The 18,538-nt window shown below is 45.2% G+C and overlaps 1 protein-coding gene across 4 annotated transcripts in view; it reads right to left on the bottom strand.

Annotated features, from left to right (window-relative positions):
• Window positions 1-1,647, bottom strand: part of LOC138257912 (mucin-like protein 2) — a 625,312-nt gene extending 623,665 nt beyond the window's left edge. For 3 of the 4 annotated variants that reach the window (XM_069205907.1, XM_069205908.1, XM_069205905.1), the window contains exon 1: window positions 1,522-1,647. In XM_069205907.1, the coding sequence (XP_069062008.1) occupies window positions 1,522-1,570 (49 nt within the window). In that variant the 5' untranslated portion in view covers window positions 1,571-1,647. The remainder of the gene's footprint in view (window positions 1-1,521) is intronic. The other variant, XM_069205909.1, reaches the window with a different exon arrangement.
• Between the last annotated feature and the right edge of the window lie 16,891 nt (window positions 1,648-18,538).

Here is an 18,538-nt window from a genome sequence, read left to right as displayed (position 1 = left end):
TCATCAAGGCAGCCTGGCAGAAGCTGCTGCAGGCTGGCCAATCAGAGCACAGCAGCAAAAACAATGCAGAGCTTAAATTGGCAACTTTTTAGGTAAAGTCTAAACTTTTTACCTGGACAAGTTATATTAAATCCAACAACTGGAAGTTGTGGGATTTATTACAACAATCAATTTGATACCAAATTCTTGGTATGTAACATTTAAGGAGACTTTAAAATTTAAAATAAAGTCTGCCCATTCTAGCCTATGAAGGCCATTTACTTCAATGAGGGAAAAACGAATTTGGCTGTTTTTACCTCACCAGGGCTTATAAATCTATTTTTATAAAGTCCCTGCTTATAGTTACATGGCACCCAGCCCTAGGGGCACATAGGGCACACCTTAGGGGTGACTTATATGTAAAAATAAGGTAGTTTAAGACTTTGGAAGTACCTTTAATTCCAAAGTCGAATTTGCATATAAGTTTAATTTAAAAGCAGCCAGCAAGGCAGGCTTGCTTTTAAAATGACACTGGGCACCTCAGCAGTGCACCTAGGTGTGCACCACCTATGCTGTGGTCCCTAAACCTACATGCCCTACCATATACTAGGGACTTATAGGTAGGTTAACTTAGCCAATTATAATTAGCCTAATTTGCATATCCATTTTACACAGAGCACAGGCCCTGGGACTGGTTAGCAGTACCCAGGGCACCATCAGAGTCAGGAAAACACCAGCAAAAAGTGGAAAATGGGGGCAAAAAGTTATGGGGCCTCTGCAATCAGCCCTGTTTTCTCACAGGGCCTCAACACAAACCACCCCAAATACCCCCCAAAAAGCACGTATGGGGAAGGCCTAGCAGTGTAGGGGTTAATCCGTATATGTAACAAGTGTGATGTGCATAGTTATAGGGTCAACACTCAAAGGATTGTTTAATTCATTGTTTTACAGAATCTATCATTTCAAATGATTATTCCACCCAAGAGAATGACACACCTGCGAGACAGCTTAGGTCCTCGACAGCTGCCCTGGCTCTTATTCCCAGAGTAAAGACGTCTGGATGGGGTGGAAGTTCTCTGGCGTACCGTGGGGCCAAGTTATGGAACTCTTTACCCCTCAGCCTTCGCCTCATCAAACATGAATTTTCCTTTCGGAAAGCATTAAAAACTTGGCTATTCAAGGCTTAATCCCTAAGTCTACTTCTCACTGTTCCGTCTGCAGCGCTGGGAGGCCTATGGGTAGCCGTGCGCTATATAAATATAAATAACATAACATGTTTTATTAGGGTGCTTCTGAAATACTCAGTGCACCTACAGCAATGATCCAATTCCAAGAGGGAGTTGGACCTCTACAGTTGTTCATCCCTTTTAGTGGTGTGAGGACTGTCCCCAGCCCGCTGCATGTTTTATTCTGCTTGGGGGCTCTCTATGACCGACACTTTCACAGACATCACAGAGTCCAGGAGGTTATTTATTTAAAGAGAGGCACATTTAGACCCATGTCTTCTGACCCCCATTCTCTGAGCATAAGAATTACACTTACCAAGGGAGCACAGGACTGCCACCAACAGGAAGGAGAGAGCGGTCTTCATGGCTGAGAGACGGCTGAGTATTGAGATTTAATCTACAAAAGGTCCGCTCTCAAGGTGTCTTTCTAAGCCCAGAGCTCCCACATTTATGCTGGAAGCCGCCTGTCCCTCCCCTCTCAGCAGATCTGATGACAGATCCTGAGGCAGCTCTACCAGTTTGGTTCTTGGCAGGAGGATGAGTCAATGTTGACTAAAAAGGTGACCGTTTCTCCCACCTTCTGTCTCGTGTTTCTTGCAATTAGAGGAGATGAAAACTGCAATTGCCATCTTTCTGTTTGTTGTCCTTAAGGGCAGAGCACGTAAGCCATGGACATTATTCACTATTAAAATAAATTGTTGGCAGCAGTGGCATATGTCAGGGTGCCATCCATTACATCTTGCTGCCCTCAATATACTAGACGTAACTTTTGACATGAAGGGTCCCACATAGTACATAAATAGCAGTATGAGCTAAATTCTGGTAATGGAATATTGTATGCAATGTTTGGGCAAAAGGAACTCCCATTGCCAAATGCCGAGCCTGCCAAAGGAGGTTATGTTGACATATTGGGTGACCAATAGTACATTTTAAAAACATAATTGGGTGTACCCATCTGGACCGTCAGGTTTAATTGAATTTTTAACAAGTGTCTTCTCAAAGCCTATGACTTTTAAACAAATGTATGTATAATTATGCATCAAAATGCACTACTAAAGTCCTGTTTTTTTCCAAACGTTTCTCAGGGGAGAGAAACTTCCACCTTATAATCTCCCTGAGGAGAGCGTAGACTCACTTCTCTTGCTTATTGCAATTCAGGTAACTCTTCTCTTGACATATCGCATCATCACATTCTGTGTTGCTGAGGACCCCCACTGACTTCCCCTCCTTGGTGGAGTCCACCTGGTTCTTCCTGGTCTCCGACAGCTCCACTTTCCGCTAGCCATGAGTTTTGAGTGTGCCAAAGCTTGTTAGCGGAAGTGGAAGACGCAAACCAGACTGAAATCCTCCTTACAGTGTGGGACATCACCTGCATCCTCCAGGAACCCTATGTCATCTTCTTGGGTGTAGTGCTGACTATTCTTCACTGGAAGTTCACTTCTTGTACCTTCATCCTGGTTGGTAGGGGCTCCTGCCCTCCCTGGACTCTGCTGTGCTTCTTCGACTTGGTCCCCTTCTTCCACAGGTCCTCTTGTCCACTTTTTTGTGTCTTGCAGTCTCTTCTGGGCTTTACATAATTATTTTCATAATTATTTTTCTCTGCTCTGTGATCAGGGGAATTTACAGTGATTTACTCCTGCTTTCCTGGTCACTGGGGTGGGTTGTGGTACTTTCCTTTGGACTTTCCTAGTACTCCCAGCTTCCCTCTACACATTACACTTACTTAGGTGGGGGACCGACTTTCGCATTCCATCTTTTTAGTATATGGTTTGTTCTCCCCCTTGGCCTATTTCTCTCTATTGTGATTTTCACTAATTACACTGTTTTCTAACTGTGTTTATGCTTATTTCTGCATACTAAGAGAGTATAGCCTCTATGGTATTTTTGGTATTTGTGTTACCAAAATAAAGTACCTTTATTTTTGTAACACTGGGTGTTTTCTTTCATGTGCATAAGTACTAAGTGTGACTACAGTGGTATTGCATGAGCTTTGAATTTCTCCCAGATAAGCCTTGGCTGCTCTTCCACAACTACCTCTAGAGAGCCTGGCTTCTAGACACTGACTGCACTACACTAATAAGTAGTACCTGGTATAAGGTGTAAGTACCATAGGTACTGACCACACACAAGGCCAGCCTCCTACAGTCAGCTATATCTAAGGGCACATCCTGCCTGGTGGGCACCTGAATGTAGCGTGTGGCTTTCCCAGCAGTGAATGGATATAACTAAGACAAAGGTTGGCGGGACAGTGATTCAGCTGTGGGATGGGTGGCTGAGAAAGTGCATGAGGGCAGAAACAGGGCTGTTTTAATTCTACCAGCTGTTTCAGAACCAGAAGGTGGGCATATGCAAGTCATGATTAGGGGGTAGGAGGAACTCCGCAGAATTTATTCTCAGAAAATTTTATTTAATTCCACGTAATTTTGTGGAGTAAAACTCCACAAGTTCCGCCCACCCCTATTTCAATAGCTTCAACCAGAGGTCTCAAAATTGATTTGTTGCATGAACAATGGCAGTAATATAGTCAAGGCCATGGCAGGTGGTGAACATTTCAAGATTCTGTATTTGGGACATTGCATCAACCTGATTGTGCAGGACTTCCCCAAATGAGAAGACATAGGACCTGATTTAAATGTTGGCAGTAAAGATCCCGTCACTGACATTTCAACTGGAAACTAACCCGCTGCTGCAATGGTCCACCCGCCGTATTTAGATGTTGGCGGCCCCATAAACGAAAAACTGCATTTGACCATCCACTGTGTCTGACAAGAAACACCGCCCATGTGGACGGTTGGAAGGGGAAAAGGGGATGCTGGCAGGACTTCTACCAGCCTTTCCACCGTACAGATATAGATATGCCTTACCACCAAGGAAAACAGGGTGGTCTGACCCCCACTCCTTTGTCGGTGGATTGGAGGGGAAGGGGTGGAAATTCACCTTTATTCTACTTTCTTCCCGCGTCTTTGACTGACTGGACATGACTGGACAAGACCTGCCATCATTGCAGCCACTGACCCACAGAGAAAACACAACCCCCAAACTATGGACTACAAGGTAGGGACTCTACATTGCCAGTGTACGTTGGGTGGACACTGCTTGGGAGGTGGTGACCACTGGAGACATATAGTTGTCACAATAATTTTTTTTTAGCACTGTAACATGCATATGTCAGGGGCGCCAGTGGGACAGACACAGATGGGCCTTCTCCACAAGGGGAGGTGGGTGGGGTGTGTTAATAGATGTGTGTGAGTGTGTGTATGTGGGCAGTGGAAAGCATGACGGGGCTGTCCATGGGGAACCCTGCACTGCCTATGTCAAGTGCATGGGCAGAGCAGGAGCCCCCATGGGGCCCCCGGCACCCCCTTTCCACCAGCCTGTGCATGGTGGGACTATCGCCATGCAAAGGCTGGCAGAAAGGGGACTCGTAATCCCCAATCCTGGAGGATTGGGGCCGCCGAGACCACCAGGCTGTCAACTGGCGGCAACCTGGCGGAGTCGGCAGTCCGAGCCTGGCGCTTTCGCCACAGTCGTAATGTCCTGGTCGGACCACCACTTTGGCGGCGGTCCGACCGTGACCATGGCGGTCTGGTGACCGCCAGGGTCATATAATTGGGGCCATAATGCACATTACATGTACAAATCTGGATTTTGTTAAAGACTCGGAGAGTTATATTATTGCAGTCTTCCCTTATTTGCTGCTCAGAGCAGAACATAGGGGAATATGTACAAGCCCCTTGCACCACCTTCCGTCTCCCTAGCATATTTTTTTTTATGCTAAGGAGGCACTAAGGTGGCCTTTTCCCTACTCAAGATTTACAAAGTGGTGCAATGCGTGCATTCCGCCACTTTGCGACCCCTTGCGCCACATTATGCCTGCGTCAGGCATAATGTATGTAAAGGTGGTGTTCCGACCCAAGGAAGCCCAAAAAAATGGTGCAGTGAAATTTGCATTTCACTACACCATTTTTTCCATCGTTTTTAATGGATGCTGAAGGCAGGCATTAAAATGACGCACCATTAATAACCTATTGGCCTACCTGTGCTTTGCTGCACCAGCGCCAAAATTGTTGACGCTAGTGCAGCAAAACGCCACAATAGCACCAAACATGTTGACTTTATTGTGCTAACGACCGCCATAGTGTGCCATATTATAAATGTGGTGCAACCATGGTGTCGTTAGGTGGTGGTAGGGGGATGCAAGAAAATTGGCGCATCGCGACTTATGAGCCACTTCTTGTAAATATACCTCCTAGAAAATTAACAATATTCCAAATCAATAAAAGCCCAGACACCCAACCATCTTCCTTCTTTTTTGTGTGCTGCAGAACCACATAACACATTCAAAGTTTAACATCAGAAACTGACAAATGTTAAATTCCAAAGTTCAAAGTAACATTTCTCTTGAAAACAATCCAACAGACTTGATTTTCAAGACAAAACCACACTGCTTCCGTCTGCTTCTGATTGCTGCACTCAAATTCAAGAAAAAACAACAACAATAAATACTGGGTTGGGTTAGAGAGAGCGATGATATTAGCCTCAGTGTCTTTAATAAACCCCAGATTTTCAGTCCATGAAAGCGGGGGAAAATGTACATTTTATGGCAAGACCAGAGACTGAAAATACTGCAAGTTTAAAGCATCTCTACTTAACAAGAAATTACATTCACCACAGATTTAAAATAAAGGTTCCTGAAAATTGAATCATTTGACCAATCTGCACATCTTAGAATGTCTTGTAAGGCAGCACCGCCTACAACCTTTTGAAGCAGAAGCACCCCTCACGGAATGAGCACCAAACACATTTACACCCACACCCGCATTCTTCATCACATCTTTCACCCATCGAGCTAAAGAAGCAGCTGAAACCTCTCTGTGTGGAAGTCTAAAAGAAATGAATAACTGATGCTCATCTTAACTGACACATGCGCCTCGCGTACTCTCTCACAATGAACATCACATCACGTGTGATGCTCATCAAAATAAGGAAAAAAATAGATTCTAAGTTTGTCTTTGTTCTTTACTTAAATAAAAACACAATCCTTCAGGACCAAAGACCCTGCTAGAAACATCCAGAGCTCTTACATCTGAAACCCTTCTAAAAGAAAGTAAACAGAGTAAAATAGTCAACTTTTGCAACAACATCTGCAAACTCAAAGCATCATTATTGTCCATGCCTTCTAAGTAGCCAAGGCCCGTATTTATACTCCGTTTGCGCCGAATTTGCGTCGTTTTTTTCGACGCAAATTCGGCGCAAAACTAACGCCATATTTATACTTTGGCGTTAGACGCGTCTAGCGCCAAAGTATTGGCAAATAGCGTCATTTTTTTGCGTGAATGCCTTCCTTGCGTTAATGAGATGCAAGGAAGGCGTTCCCGTCTAAAAACAGACGCACATAGCGGTGCGTGGTATTTATGCTCCAGGGCAAAAATCACTCCCGCGCGGCAGGCGGCCCAAAAAAATGGCGCAAAGCATGAATAGCGTGATATTTTAACGCCTGGGTCAGGGCAGGCGTTAAAATGGGGCAAACACACCTGTACTTAATCAGAACACACAGAACAAACAACAGAGCAGCAGAGCAGCAGAGCAGCAACAGGGAGACATGGAGGTGCTTTTTCTTCAACGTGCACGTAGACGCACAGCCCTGCAGCAACAACAGCAGCCACAACAACAACAGCAGGGACCCCAAAGACAGCGCAGAAGGCAGGAGAGGATATTCCGCCCAAGAACAACCCTGCATGGCCTCAGGGAACGAGACATCATCCAGAGGTACCGGTTGAACTGGCAGGCCATTCAGCAGCTGCTGACAAATATTGAACAGCAATTGGCCCCCACTTTAGTGACTCCACGCACTATCCCAACAGAAACAAAGCTGCTTGCTGTACTTCACATGCTGGCAAGTGGCTCCTTTCAGACAACTGGTGCCCTGGTTGGTGGAATCTCACAACCATCTTTCTCCGCATTCCTGCCTAAAGTACTGGATGCCATCATTGGACTGACACCCCGCCACATCTGCTTCCCTAACACACTGCAGAAGCAGCAGGAAACAAAACAGGGGTTCTACGCCATCAGTGGCTTCCCGCACGTCCTTGGTGCAATCGACTGCACACACGTACGCCTTGTGCCACCTGCTGCGAGTGAACACCTCTACCGCAACAGGAAGCACACACATTCCATCAACGTGCAGGCCATAGTCGATCACCAAGGACTGATCAGCAACATCGTGGCTAAATATCCTGGGAGTGTACATGATGCATTCATCTTCCGTCACTGCACCATCAACCAACACTTCCAGGATGGACGGTATGGCAATGGACTACTTGTTGGTAAGGACAAAAATCTTCTTATATACTCACTGCACAGAAACCCTCTAGGATGAACAACACATACACCACAATAGCAACACCTAGACAGGAACACACTGAGGTACTCACATCACTAGCCATGTGTCACAAGTCACCATTGAACCTCTCACACATTTGAATTTACTCCACAGCTTAGTGTGAAGACATTCATGACTGTGGTTGCCTAAATGTCACCTTGCAAATTGGAAGTCTCACAATAACCTGTACACTAATACAATGCATAACTTTTAAGGGATGGGATGGCCTGGCTATGTTCATATGGACGTTTCTAATACCCTTTCATGTTTCAACTCTGCATGGAACTATCATCACACCCCCAGTAAGGACACATGGACACCTGTGTCACAAGTCACAATGCAAGGGAGGGCACACTGTACTTGAGAAACCAATACATCCTGCTGACAAACAGTTAGACAACAAACACTTGCTCAGCCAAGGAAAATAAACAATGCCAAAGTTTCCACCAACAACCATAGGTTGTCACATTAGTACACAAAATAGTCACAGACAACACAACACAACTACTGCCATCAAAGATACGTACAACAGTGCCTCCTACATCTAATTGATACCATTCTGTGTTTCTCTTTCAGCTGATCAGGGGTATGGCATCCAGCCTTGGATAATGACACCATATGGGAACCCAAATACTGCTGCTGAGCGGGCATACAATGACGCCCACAAGAGGACACGCAGCATTGTGGAGAGGACCTTTGGGATCCTAAAGTCAAGGTTCCGCTGCCTTGACATCACTGGCGGAAGCCTACTATACTCCCCAGAGATGGTATGCAAAATTATACTCACTTGTGCCATATTACACAATATTTGTGTACAAAGGAACATTCCCCTCCTTGAACCGGACCCAGACATGCCTGAGGATGATGATGAGGAGGATGCTGGCCTGCAACAGGAGGGGGAACAACCTAACACCGCAGCAGGAGTGCGTAGGCGCCAACAGCTTGTGAACAATTTTTTTACTTAAGTCATTATCATCACTTGTATTCCACACTTGTAAATAAACACTGATCACAAACACCACATTATGCTTTGGCCTATTCATTTCTGACCACCTTTAGTTTGAAATAGCTGAAGATGAATGTCGTCTCATTGATCAAGAATGCCATTAAAAATCATCACACCAAAAATAAACATCACAACTGTATGCACAGAGGGTAGGATGTGACATGTTACATTACCATACACAGAGCCCAACAAGAGTACAAATGTGACAATTAGACATGCCGGATCCAAACAACTGAAACAGTCTCTCATCCAGCCCAAAATTGGAGATCATTTGAAAGTCACATCACACGGGTTCAGAGACAGGGTGGGACCATCCATGTGTACGTGAACATGTCATCAATGGCTTCTCTCAAGTGTATGATATGAGCAATACACAATTGCAACAACATCAGCTGCCACTAACTCAGGAGGAGACCTTGAAGTTACAGTGACAACATACACCCAGACAGGTCATACTGGATCCACATTCCCACACACATGTACACATATGTCATACAACCAACCTAATATTTGAAAGTAGACCATCACAGTTGTGTCCCAGTTTTAACCTAGCAGGAAGATTGTAACATGACACTAAACCAGTTTATGCAGAAAGGGACACAGACAAGCAAACCAATCTTCGCATTATCACATCGTGAACGCTGAGAGTCTTGCAAACTTAGGGGGTCATTCGGACCCTGGTGGTAATTACCGCCCTGGCGGAGGTCGGCGGTAGCACCGCCAACAGGCTGGCGGTGCACCGATGGGCATTCTGACCGCGGCGGTTCAGCCGCGGCCAGAAACGGACTTCCCGCTGCCCTTGAGAATCCACCATGGCGGCGGAGCGCGCTCCGCCGCCATGGGGATTCTGACACCCCCTACCGCCATCCTGTTCCTGGCGGGTCTTCCGCCAGGAACAGGATGGCGGTAGGGGGTGCCGCGGGGCCCCTGGGGGCCCCTGCAGTGCCCATGCCAATGGCATGGGCACTGCAGGGGCCCCCGTAAGAGGGACCCACAAAGAATTTCAGTGTCTGCTTTGCAGACACAGAAATTCGCCACGGGTGCAACTGCACCCGTCGCACCTTCCCACTCGGCTGGCTCCATTCTGAGCCGGCGTCCTCGTGGGAAGGGTGTTTCCCGCTGGGCTGGCGGGCGGACTTTTGGCGGTTGCCCGCCAGCCCAGTGGGAAAGCCAGAATGACCGCCGCGGTCTTTCGGCGGGAACCGCTTTGCGGGCGGCGACCGCCGCCCGCCGCGGTCAGAATGACCCCCTTAGTCATATGAAAATGGTATGCAACTTAGCTCCAAATCATCAATACTGCAAACGTCAAATGGGCTAATGATATGAATGAATGGTCAACAGTCATTCATACCATTTGGCCTTACATTCGCCCGTTGCTGCAGGTTTGCCAGGATATGATAAAAATACTCCATGGATACAGTAGCTATTCTGGATGGTCAAATCCTAGGGTGCTGGGGGACTAACTCCACCTCTACCACCCCCAAAACATACAGGAATCATGTACTTGTGAACTAAACACATGCATAAGGCACATATGTGGCCTCAATGTCACAAGTCCTACACAAATATGAAACACAAAATCATAATGGGACATGGTCAGCCCCCTAAAAACTGAAAGTGACTCTCCCACTCCCTGTTAGGACTACAGATAAAAGCATCCCCATCATAAAGGTGGGGACATTTTGGAGACGGAATACATAATGGTATCAAAAATCTCATTTCAAAATAGCCATCAGCAATTACACCAAATATGTTGTCAAATATGGTCAATACATTAGTTAACGTATCCCAAACATCACAGTGTGAAGGCCGTCTATACATAAAAGTACGGACATTTGTCAGATACAAACACAAATGTGTCTCACATCGCACCGTTTTACCATGACAAATCACCTTTCCAAAGCTAAACACATGAAGACATTTGGATCAATTTGCTCCATATTCTACGCATACAGCATGGCCGTCATAATTTGTTCATGTACATGAGTGCACACAATGCAGAGTCAGATACAAATGTATCCAAAAGTGTCTTGATATTTCACCTTCAAATTATGATTTACATCCACAATATTTTTGACTCTGCATCGTGTGCACTACTGTACGTGTAATAAAAACCACGCACATGATGTATGCGTGGTCAAAATGACGCTATATGCACTATATGTTGGTCATCTCATGTACATTATCAATATTAATATTCATATCATATTTTTTGACTCCGCATCATGTGCACCACTGTACGTGTAATAAAAACCACGCACATGATGTATGCGTGGTCAAAATGACGCTATATGCACAATATGTTGGTCATCTCATGTACATTATCAATATTAATATTCATATCATATTTTTTGACTCCGCATCATGTGCACCACTGTACGTGTAATAAAAACCACGCACATGATGTATGCGTGGTCAAAATGACGCTATATGCACAATATGTTGGTCATCTCATGTACATTATCAATATTAATATTCATATCATATTCTTTGACTCCGCATCATGTGCACCACTGTACGTGTAATAAAAACCACGCACATGATGTATGCGTGGTCAAAATGACGCTATATGCACAATATGTTGGTCATCTCATGTACATTATCAATTATTAATATTCATATCATATTTTTTGACTCCGCATCATGTGCACCACTGTACGTGAAAAAAAAACGACGCCCATGATGTATGCGTGGTGTAATTGACGCTACATGCACAATATGTTGGTCATCTCATGTACAATTGGAAATATTAATATTCATAGCATATTTTTACACTCCGCATCATGTACACTGTAATGCGTCAAAAAAATATGACGCACATCTGTGTATGCGTGAAAATATGACGCATTACGCGAAAATAAAAACGGCGGCCATTTTATGCAGGAAGTGATGTAATAGGATATCCTGTTTACCAAATCTGTACTGGGAGTTGACTTTCACTTTCACTTTGCAGTCTCAGAGTTATCTAGACTGTGTGGTTGTGTGAAAGGTGTTGTCCTGTGTTTTACTGCTTTAGTGTCCTGTGTGCCTTGTATTTTGTCTTTGTGTCAATCTTTTATTGTTGTCAAACATTGTCTCAGTCTGTTTAGTGTTGTTTGGTCTATACCTGTGATAGTTTGTATTGTCTGTGGGAGTCTGTTGTGGGTAGCATAGTTTGGGGTGTTAGTTGGGCTATTTTTCTCCTTCTTCTTTTTCTTTCACACCTCTACCTTTCCCCATTTCCCACTTTTTCTTTCATTTTTCTTTGTTACTTTTTTCAACCTCGCATCATGTCAGGTAGGCCTCGCCTGTCCAGGATGGGTGAGGACGAATTGGGGGGCTTCATCTGGCTCGTAAGCCATTTCCTCCCACTGATGCTGGAGGCTGGGGGCCGTGTGATACAGGGGTATCACACGGAGGCGAGGAAAATACGTTGGGAGAAGGTGCGCCATCACCTGGTCCGGGTCTACGGGAGTATGAGGAATGTCCATCAACTCAAGCACCGCTGGGCAGATCTGATCTCCAGGGAACAGGACCTGCTGGACCACCTGGGACTCCGGATTGGTGGCTATGTTGGTGAGTAATAATCAATTACATGGGAATAATAGGAATGTGTGCGTGAACATGTGATGATTGGTAGCCAATCTGCAAAATAAGTAGCTGACTGCGTGTTATACTAGGGAAACCTAGGCCCATGGGCATACACATAAATCCCCATTTTTGCTACACATGTACACCCAATAACAGCAGTAAAATGCAACATCTATTAGTATTTTGCTAAGTAGCCCCCTCTCTGCGTCACAAAATGATGCAAATGCTGCGCTACAAAGGTATACATATGTGCCCAAATGTGTATTTGTTGCCGGGTGTGTATGAAGACCTATGCTACCAGGCCGATGCCTTATCTTTGCAACACATACCAGATGGCTGTAGCTGCATGGAATGTAGTGTTGCATTTGTGTCTGAAAAGCAACACGTGAACTGCTCAATTTGTACTCTACTGGTCATAATGGCCAGTGAGTACGTCATGTAGAAACAACATACCTACATATGTAGACGACAATGCTAGACCGAAAATTGCAAACACATGATGATGCAACACCTGTGTGTTGCCTTCACGTCACATGAAGTTAGTCATGTTGTCCACACATATGTCACATGTGTGTCTGGTTGCTGTGTGTTGAACCTGTCCCCATAGCCTGTTTGATGGTGAGTGGTCATGCAGTCCTCATGGAACCAGTTGTGAAATGTTTCTCTCTGTGATGCACATGCTGAGATGTATGGATCACATGATTGTTCGGGCCTACTAATGGAGGAGTAACTTGGACGACACATGACTGTCCTGGCCACTGCATGAGTGTAGTAGGGTGTGTCACTGGAGCAGGAGACTCATCCAATGATAATCTAGAATACAAAGTCAGCCAGGCAGGATGAGCATGTGTGAAAGTGTATCATTACCATGTAATATTCACACACTGTCATTGTAACAGAAATTATTTGTCTGTTCACCCAGTCTGAGTATAATCTTCCTTTCATGCTTTACAGGTGGACCAGCCCCGTACACCGTTGGTGAGGTAGCCCATTTTGACGACCCCGATACCTACAGTGAGTGTTGCCTAAGTGCTATTTACATTGTTTGGAAATGAAGCATGATGGATTACTGTGTGTTCAGGACAATTCATGATATGATGTGCTGGCCGTTCATTGGCTTTGTTGTTTTGGTGTGATATCAAATTGGAATAATGTTTCGGTAAAGCAATCCCTAGTCATCTCTCAGATTGAGTGGCAGTAGGTCATTCAATTAGTGCGACTATTGGGAATAGCATGACTCATTTTGAACACACTGGTCAATGTTAGACTTGGTCAGGAACTTGCCATTAACTGAGTCAGCATATCAGACTGACAGTCTCCCAGATAGCCTAGGCACATGGCTTCGATGACAAGTGCTTCTTCCTAGTTGAGGATGGACTGTGTACACTGTAGGTCGGATCTTCCGGGGGCATGTACTTCCACAAGGTGACCTCGAAGTGTGTGTGACTTGAGTGCAATGGCCTAGGTGTTCTGTTGAATCATGTGAATGGGTGTTCTACCTCCTCTGTGTGTGTTGTAAAACATGCCTCACTAATAGTATGTTATGTTTGGCTAAGTCATATCATTTTGACATGTGTGGACCTGGGATGTGACAAGGTTGGGCTGACTCCAACGTGTTGCTAGCCCTTCATAGGTGTTGTGTGTGAAGGCACATGCTTGTTGCACTTTCTGTACACTCCTGGTTGTTCATTGATCATGGGATTGTTGTTTGTTCTTCCCACACCACCCACAAAGACTGGGATGTTACTGTGAAACAGGGGACCTAGGACTGTAGCAACCAGTATGTTACACGTACTTAACACCTTTTGTGACTTGAGTTTGTACCTAGGTCCAGATGTAGCAAAATGTCTCCACATTGCAAATAGCATAATTTGATGTTAGTGAGTTGCAAACGTCTGTTTCCTAATCCGAAATGTTATTGGTGGTCATGTACATATTCGCAAAATGGTTTTCCAAAGTAAAAAAATAAAGGAGTTTACCAGCCCTACTTGCAAATCACAGTGTTAGGCAATCCCATTTGCTAACGAGTACGTGGTTGCAAAGTGAGTAGCTGTTATCATCCACTTGAAGTGGCTGCTAACCAACTTGCTGACTGGAAGGGGTCCTCATTGTGAACCTTCACCTTTGTGAGTGGACCAAAATACTCCTGCACAAAACAGCCAGTGGTCTAGGGGAGCAATCATTATTGTGTAAATTACGAACAATCAATTGTTGTGAATTTAAACAAATCGCAGCTCATTTTCCTTTCAGATAAAGGGCCTACACTTGGTGAAAAATAACTTGCTTCATTTAAAATCAGTCACGTCTATGGAGTTCTGCTGTTCCCAGCAGGCCTCCATCCCCGTGAGTGCCCATAGTTGCTAAGGTGGTGCAAGTTGGAACCCACATCATTGATGTTCATGAGGTGGGATTTAGGGACCCCATAGTGACTCGCAGACGGTGTCAGAGACACCGTTCAGCTTTGCAATTTGCTAGTTGATTTCCCATCAATTCCTACATCTGGCCCATAGTGTCGACATATGATTCATGGCCAGGGGTTCAATCTTAGCACACAACTATTTCGAAATGCCATTGAGTGAGGAGTGTGATTCTTATCACATAGAATGACATATGTAGTGAAGTCAGTATGCGGACGAGCTGGTGCCATAATGTATAATGGCTTAGGTATGAATTGTAGGAGTAGTTTAGGGTGATGTCATCCATCATGTAGAGACATGGATCTGCTATATGTGATATGCCCTTCAGTATGCATGATTCACATGTACTTCCTCTGAGCCTTCCCGTGACATATGTTGTAACAATTGCTGCAACCAATACATTGCTAGTAATGGTCAAATTACCCATTGTGGTATTCAACCCACTGTAAATTCTATGCTCAATATTTGCCTTTTCCCTTCACAGCTGCAAACCTGAGTGCCGCAGCTCGAAACCAGTTTGAGTGCCGTGCAATGAGGTACAGGCACATCCTGCAGGTGCAGTGTGGGTATCGGAGGATGGCCCGCAGATACAATTCGGAACGGGCCTCCGGGGCGTGGTATGCCACACCACAGGCTCCACCAACGGTGCCACCTACAACCACCAGGTCTGCCCAAGGGGACCCAGCGACGGACCAGCCATCTTCCTCCCGACCTGGACCCAGCCGTGTGTTGGGAGCAGGGCTGTCCCGTGGCCACTCCACTCCAGCAACAATCTCCACCTCCACCGGCACGCAGACCAGCAGTGACCCTCCAATTGACCCTGCAGCCTTCAACGCATTGTCTAGGAAACTGGACACGTTAATTCAAAAGGTTGACAACCTGACGGAGGACATGGCAGAGGTCAAAAAGAAGGTGCGCTCCATCCGGCGCACACTTCAGAGGGCAAATCCTTAGTTATTTTGCCCTCCTGAACTTTTACCCCTCCCCTCTCCCCTCTTTCCTCTTTTCATACTGTTAGTTGGGTTTGGGGGGTTAGTTGTAGGATAAGTATAGGTAATTAGCTTAGTTAGTGTTAGGTAAGAGGGTGGGGGTCCTTATACTTTCTATCTAATATTTTTGTGTGGGTGGGTGGGTGGGGGGCAATGTTGGGATTCCTGTTTGATAAAAAAAAAAAATAATAAAAAAAAAAATATAAAAAAAAAAAAAATACAAAAAAATATATGTTTGTTTAGGATAGTATAGTATGTGTGTAGGTTAGTAAGTGTTGTCCTGCATGTGTCTTGTCTCATAATGGTGGGTGGGGGGTTGATGTTTAGATCGTTTCGTTACATGTGTAGAGTAAGTTTAGCTTAGGTTAGTTAGGGACAGTTGTGGGTTAGTAGTAGTCAGGTTAGATTAGTGTAGGTTTATCTTTCCCTTAGTTGCCTCTTTTCTTACTTATTTGAAATAAAAAATTTGTTAACCCTTTACCAGATGCGTTAGGTGCTACGTTTTCATGGCCTTGACATCAGTGTAGCAGAAAGTTTTAGTATGACATTTGTGTCCTATGCTCGCTATCCCCAGGCTATTGAGGTTTAACATGCCAGCTACCCGTGTGCTAACTTGGTAAGTATCCACCGTGTGGGAGAGCCACCATTGGTAGTCTGCATAGATCATCAAGATTTGGGGTTGGTATGTATCCTACTTCACAAAGAGTGCTTCCAGAGTTGATTTTGTAGGTAAATAGATAGGTCGGACAGCATTGTGAAGTTCAGGGAGAGCTTTGTAGATGAGTATTTGTTCACACTCTTGTCTTGTTGCTGTTATTGCTGACCTACATCATGTGTGTACTGCTTGAGCATGACTTTCCTTCATGGTAGTATACGCTGTAAGGGTGATTGATGCAGTGTAATTTGGTTAACATTCCTTTCATTTTACAGCATAATGTATTGTGTTAGTATCGCAAGGTGCCTACATTTCTCATCCACCATTAGTTGTCTAGAATAGCTATGGATGGGGCCTCATTCTGTCCAACACAGCATGATTGTGTGTGCTTAGTCCCTACATCAGTTATTTTCCTCAGTCTAGTAAAGCTATGATGCAATCCTGGCCACTGCACAGATGTTTCAGTAGACATGAAATCAGGACAGTAGTCTAGAGAATCAACATGGTTGCCACACAGCCACTTTGGAGTTATGTACTGCACAGTGGAAGTGTGAAATGACACAGAGACACAATTGTTGTGCAAGTGATATTTATTTTTAGGTGGAGTAGTGCAAAAAGTCCATTAACAATGTTAGGTGAGTCCGTTCTGGTGCATTCTTAAATGGTGATCCTATTTACAGGGTGTGGATGATGCTCCTGACATGCTGGGGTGATGTCACAGACGGTGCAGAGGAACAGGAATTGCCAAATGGTAGGAGAGAAACATTTACAGCCAATGTGGACAAGTTAAACAGTAGATTGACGAACAGTCATTGAGGGTAGTTGGAGTGAGGCTGGCATGTGTCAAAACGTAGGACCTTGGTCAGAGTGGGGCATGGTGCAGGGACTAGGGCTTCCGGGTACTCTTGCGTGTGAATGTTATCTGTTCCATGTCTTCTTCTTCTGATGTGTGTGTTGCCTGGTGTGTCCTTGTTGTTGTTGGTTTTGAAGGGGCAACACACACCTCAGTGTCAGAAGACATGGAGGCAGACATCCCGGGGGCTGATCCCTGTCCAGTTATGAAGGGCAGTACTGCAGCAAGGAGAGCGTGCTGGTTTTTCAGAATGGCAGCCACATCCCGATGGTAGGCAGCCAGGTCTGCCCTGAGGGGTTCGATGTTGCATTCGTGCACACGCTGACTGGCTTGCTGTTGGAGTTGTTTGGTCAACTGGATGACAGCTGTGCAGATTGCCTTCTGTGTTACTAAAAGTTCCTCCAACAGCGATGTTCTGGCTTGCATTGCAGCTGCCTGATCAGCAGTTGACAGCATGCACGAACGCACTCCCTCAAGGCTGGCTGCCATAGTTTGCATCCCCACCCGCACCTCCTTGGCCAGCTCCCGCTGGACCCCAACGACTGTTCTTTCGAAGCTGGTGCTAGTGTCGTCAGAGTCCTCAGCTGTGTTGGAGCTGGCAGGTCTTACAATTGGGGTGGCGGGTGGTTCTACTGTGGTGGCTGCTTCATCTTGGCTCCTCCTTGTTACTGAAGGGGGGGTTTGGAGGCTTTCGAGGACCATGTCAATGGTCTCTTGTGTGAGGTTGATGTTCTCGTCATCCATGTCATCAGGGAACTCATGGACAGGCATATCGGCAGGAGATCCGTGTTCCTCTGCAAAGAAACAGGGTACAATTAGTGGGTCTGTGTTGAGATCATTTAGCACTAAGATACAAGCCTTTGGATGCCTTTACTTTGTACTCTGATTTTGTCTTGGTATCTGCTGTCTGTCATAGGGCATTGTTGTAGGCCTATGGCCCACCTGTGTGTCACAGATATGATATGGAGCTATCAGACATGCCTGCCAGGACATCTCTAGGTGTTGATTTGTAATTATTTTTGAATATGCATTTTTTTGTCCAACTCCTCTCTCGGTGTTTCACTATTGTTATGGAGGGACATTTGTTTGGGTGGGCTCTCATTATCCTACATGTGATTCTTGGCTTTCTAGGCAGCAGGATAGCTAATGGTGTGGGGGACTAAGTTTGACCCACTTGTAAATAACTCTGTCACCCAGATATTGTATTTAGCTCAGACAGACTAGCAGTGCCTCTGGTCTCCCACAACAGAGGAATGTTTAGAAGTCCAAGCCCATGACATCTTTGGGACTTCTCAGGGAAGTGGTGGTCACTCAGGTCCTACACATTTCTATCTTTTCCGGTATGTTCCCATACACAAATGACACAGACAGTATTTGTTGGATATGAAGTTTCAGTGTACAACTGACTTGTAGGAATTTCGTTGTGAGCCCCAATAACCAAAACAATACACACAGTTAGAA

Source organism: Pleurodeles waltl, chromosome 2_1 (assembly GCF_031143425.1).
Source record: "Pleurodeles waltl isolate 20211129_DDA chromosome 2_1, aPleWal1.hap1.20221129, whole genome shotgun sequence".
NCBI lineage: Eukaryota > Metazoa > Chordata > Amphibia > Caudata > Salamandridae > Pleurodeles > Pleurodeles waltl.
The sequence above is the reverse complement of the archived record's forward strand: the minus strand, read 5'-3'. Positions and strand labels throughout refer to the sequence as shown.